This window comes from Montipora capricornis, chromosome 14, assembly GCF_036669925.1.
Source record: "Montipora capricornis isolate CH-2021 chromosome 14, ASM3666992v2, whole genome shotgun sequence".
NCBI lineage: Eukaryota > Metazoa > Cnidaria > Anthozoa > Scleractinia > Acroporidae > Montipora > Montipora capricornis.
This window is the reverse complement of record NC_090896.1, coordinates 8092823-8097081: the sequence shown is the minus strand read 5'-3', so window position 1 is coordinate 8097081 and position 4259 is coordinate 8092823. Positions and strand designations below refer to the sequence as shown.

The 4259-nt window shown below is 38.6% G+C and overlaps 1 protein-coding gene across 1 annotated transcript in view; it reads right to left on the bottom strand.

The window, feature by feature from the left end:
* LOC138031340 (neurogenic locus notch homolog protein 1-like) overlaps positions 1–4259 on the bottom strand; it is a 94697-nt gene that overhangs the window by 43440 nt on the left and 46998 nt on the right. Inside the window, exon 25 of the mRNA XM_068879047.1 lies at positions 2453–2507. Within this exon, the coding sequence (XP_068735148.1) occupies positions 2453–2507 (55 nt within the window). The remainder of the gene's footprint in view (positions 1–2452; positions 2508–4259) is intronic.

Here is a 4259-nt window from a genome sequence, read left to right as displayed (position 1 = left end):
TATTGTCTATGGGCCACTCTGGCCGTGCGCACGAAATAAGGAACCCATTATATACTGAAAAAAATGTCCTAATTTACTGTGTTTCCATAGCAACGTCCGTATTGCACTCCTATAAACTTTTGGTGCATTTGTAAATTAACCAATCAGAACAACGCGATCTTCTGTTGACTTATACAACAAAATCAGTTATTCAAATAAACATATTTTTTTTGTTGAAGATTACTCCGATCGACAAACGTGCAAATGAAAGTCACTACATGTTCATCAAAAGAACGCCTTGAGGCCCGTGGGTAACGCGCATTTAACATTTAAACAAACAAACACGTTTTAAAATTAGGACAAAAAGCACGCAAAAAAGGGACGTTACGCGGGCACCGTTAACAGCGGTTCCAATATCGGGCCATCAATGGAGGCAACGCTGGCTGCAAAACCCAGCCAACCACACGAAAACCACGGACTATCTCGTGCAGACTTTGCGGCCTAAGACGAGCATGCGCCGTGTTTTCTAACTGGTGAATGGACTCGTTCAAAAGGCTTCGACGCCATTAAACATTTTCGAGAAACAGAGGGACGTTGCCACGAACGTTTTAACGAGTTTTAAATTTGATTCAATATTCGTCACAAGAAAATTTTTCAACATTCTATATACTTTCAACAACGTTAAAATCCTGTTTACACAATACCAAGCTGTTTGATTTTACGCCGTGCTGTTACGCATCGTCTTATGAAAATGTTGAAACTGTTTTTACAGTTTTCAAGAACCGGCCTTCAGTCCCCAAAATTTTTTCTGTGTTGCAAACAAATGAGCACTTTCCCCCGGTGACAACACAAAAAGAGGATTCGACCATCTGAACATGAGTTTATCAAGGCGTTCTAAGAAAGGTTCAAATCGTTGGAATCAATAGATGACCGGTAATTTCCGTAGTAGAGGATGCAAGAGTTACCGGAAACAGAGCATTTTTTCCCCAAACCCTGATTTGACCCCATACATTTATTTAAACACATGACTTTATTTGACACCCGTTCTCAGTGCGAAATATATTAAAATTGATTTTGCACATTTCATTGACGAGACTACTCTGGACTGACTCCCTAGATTCCTCTCTGGAAAGTACGTGTAACTGCCTGAAAATGAAGTGACGCACTTGGGAACAAGATTCCTTACCATTCGCCATCGAGTTCCTCTGTACGCTCTGGGACATTTTACACACATAAACTGTGTAGAACACGATACAAGTGCCCCAGCGTTGTGACAAGGTTTGGAGAGCATGGGTTATCTGAAAATAAAACGAGGGTTAAATTGAAGAATTTTCTCACAGTATTCATAGCATTTAGGGAGGGGAAAACTAGAGTTTATACTTAGAGTAAACTTAAAGTAAATGTATTTATTTTATAACATATATATATTTATTTTTATATTTTGATAGTCTTAATAGTTTTCTATAAAATTGCAATTTAAATGTATTGTAGACACGATGCGATTATTTTGTGAATAAACACCATTAGGTTATTATTATATATTATTATTTTATTATTATATTATTATCAATCTCATGGCGTTTATTTACGCTCTGGAAGATGTTATACCGCATTTAAACAAAGGAGCGAGCCATAGCCAATGGCCAAAAGGTCCTTTGAGGGCATTTCCCTCGTGTTTTTAGCTTTCCAGAACCTTTCTTAGGATGTCCTTTGTGCTGTCCCTAACAAGGCTTGTTTTCTGCAAGCGTCCTTTTTGATAGCAAATCCCTAGCTTCGTAATCCATCTCACCTTTTACTTATTTATTTGATTTTTTTTACATTTCATTTCAATGGTGATAAACTTTTTAAACCAGCTTTAAAACTTGATATGGAATGACAGAAAAAACAATCGGGAAAAAACTGAGCGGGTTGGCTGGTGGTCTTCGCGAGATTTTTACACTGATTTCGCATGGCTCCAAGCTTCTGGAGCAAGTCTGGGTAATAACCCATTCCCAGGATTAACCGCGTTTCCATCAAAATCGAGTTTAAAAATTGTTTCTATTGAAAGACTTTGACCAAAAACGGGATATGACAATGAAATGGTTGATTCCAATGGAACACAACCGAAACTAACATACTTGTGTGATGATGATGATGATGATGATGATGATGATGATGACGATACAAACAGGTTTCTAATTGTATCCCTGTCGTTTATGTTCGCGTTTGTTAATGGTTACTTTTACCCAGCCATTGCCCGGACCGGCAGGGACAACATCAGGTCAAAGGGTCATTGTTTTACGAAATACATAAACAATCCTAAACATGTCATGTTGTTTCTGTATTGGAAAAACAATGACCTGTGCCCTGTGTTTTGTACCTGCCCTTGGCCGACCACCACGGACTGGTCGATTTTCCATTTGCATTGATTTTAACGCGGGCTAAAACCACAGCGCAAACATTAGATTCAAACATTACGGTTACATGGACTTACGTTCACAGTGAGGTCCATTGACTCCTTCACGGCATGCCACTGGTAGCCTTTTCCACTGACGGTTCACACATAAGGCCACCATTCTTACAGGGATGATGCTGACAGGAATTTACTAAAGAAATGTGGATTAAAAACATTAGTGAACGTTTAAGCACTTTTTTAATGCTATACTAATTCTGGAGACTACAGTTCAAATCAAAAGCTGATCTAAAACAAGTGATTTTGTTCCGCTGGCTTGAAAAAACTAATAAAGCGAAAAAATGCTTTTCTCCCACACATCAGGTCACTATGGTTTTGTTGGAGGACTCAGGTTTGTATTTTGTCATCAGCCAATGCCTGATACTTTGTAGCTTTTTTTTGCATTCAGGCGCGTGAGTTATGTTTCACGATCTTCGATAAAGTTTGTTGTGATGATTGTTATTACACTTTAGTTGTGTTAATATAAAGGGTCGAGGGTTGCGTAATTGGTTTGGCTTGGCTCCCAGCTGTGTGTTAGAAATCAAAATGTTGAGTTCTTTCACGAATAGGGGAAACGAACGAAAGCACGCCCCCTCGAAGCGAAAGTAAGACCAACAAACTTAACCCAGATATGGACCGTTAACACATGGTGGCAGGCAAAACGCCCGGGCCTGTCGGACAATGAACGAAAACGTAAAGGGAACTCCACTAAAACAAGAAAATAACTTTCAAACCACAGAACATAATGTTTACAGTCAAAATTGTCGAACTTTATTCAGTGAAATAACAAAAATTCAAAAACGCTTCTTTCGGTTTCAAATTTCCCGGGCGCCGCCATCTTAAATAATTGTGAAGTGAGCCGGTTGCCCATTGTTTCAAATAAAAGCGCTTAGTGTGAAAACAATACTGGCAATAACGCGTCATAATTATTCAAGCAATTTCATTTTTTTGGATATAAACACTTTTTTTAGAAAATGTCGAGCACATTTGATTGCAAACATTATTTCTTCTGTTATAAAAATTATCACAAGTCAGAGAGGAGGTTCCCTTAAAAAGGAAAACTGTATTGAAAAGGGAACTGATGCGGAGTAAATGAAATGTAATCCCATTTGGTACCAAAACTGGGTCGTTCAAGTTACAACTTAAAGTTGAAAAACCGAGGAGGCTAATCCGCAAGGGAGTATCAAGCGAGCTAGGGGAGGCATGGGTCATTTCTTGAGATGAAACTCCAGACTGTTTTTCGTTCGTGTTTTGCAAAAATAAATGTGATGTCATACCATGAACAGACAGGTGACCCCACTTCTTGAAAAGGCGGATAACTTTATCGGGTGGATAAGTCACTATTCACAGTATCAAGCTGTGCAAAGATTTCAGTGCATCCGCACACTCCAAGCAAATTTAAGTAAATACTTGTATGAAAAGCTTTGCCATCGTTTAACATGGAATAAATTTTATACTCTGGATAGTGAATTATCCACTGGATATATAAGTTATCCAACGTATCAACAACTCCGGTCTGAAGCTGACTTGCCTGGTTGTAGGAACAAGGGATGGTCGCTTCGGTTGCATTTTAAAATGCGTTCAAAGCTCATTATGCAATGTTCTTTCACTTGATTGGATGTGCAGGATATTTGGCATTGAGATCGCTTGCAAAATGATTGGCATACGCTTAATCAATGAAAAAATTGTAAACAAATATTCCAGTCATGTAGCAGCTCTCGCAACCTGCTATTGTCTGGTATTTTTATGTCAAAGCCATCGTTTCAATTGTTTAGTCTTTTGTTTTTGGCTACGATAGCGAGCCAATCTCATTATGCGTTACGAAAGCTGTTACATAACCCAAATATTC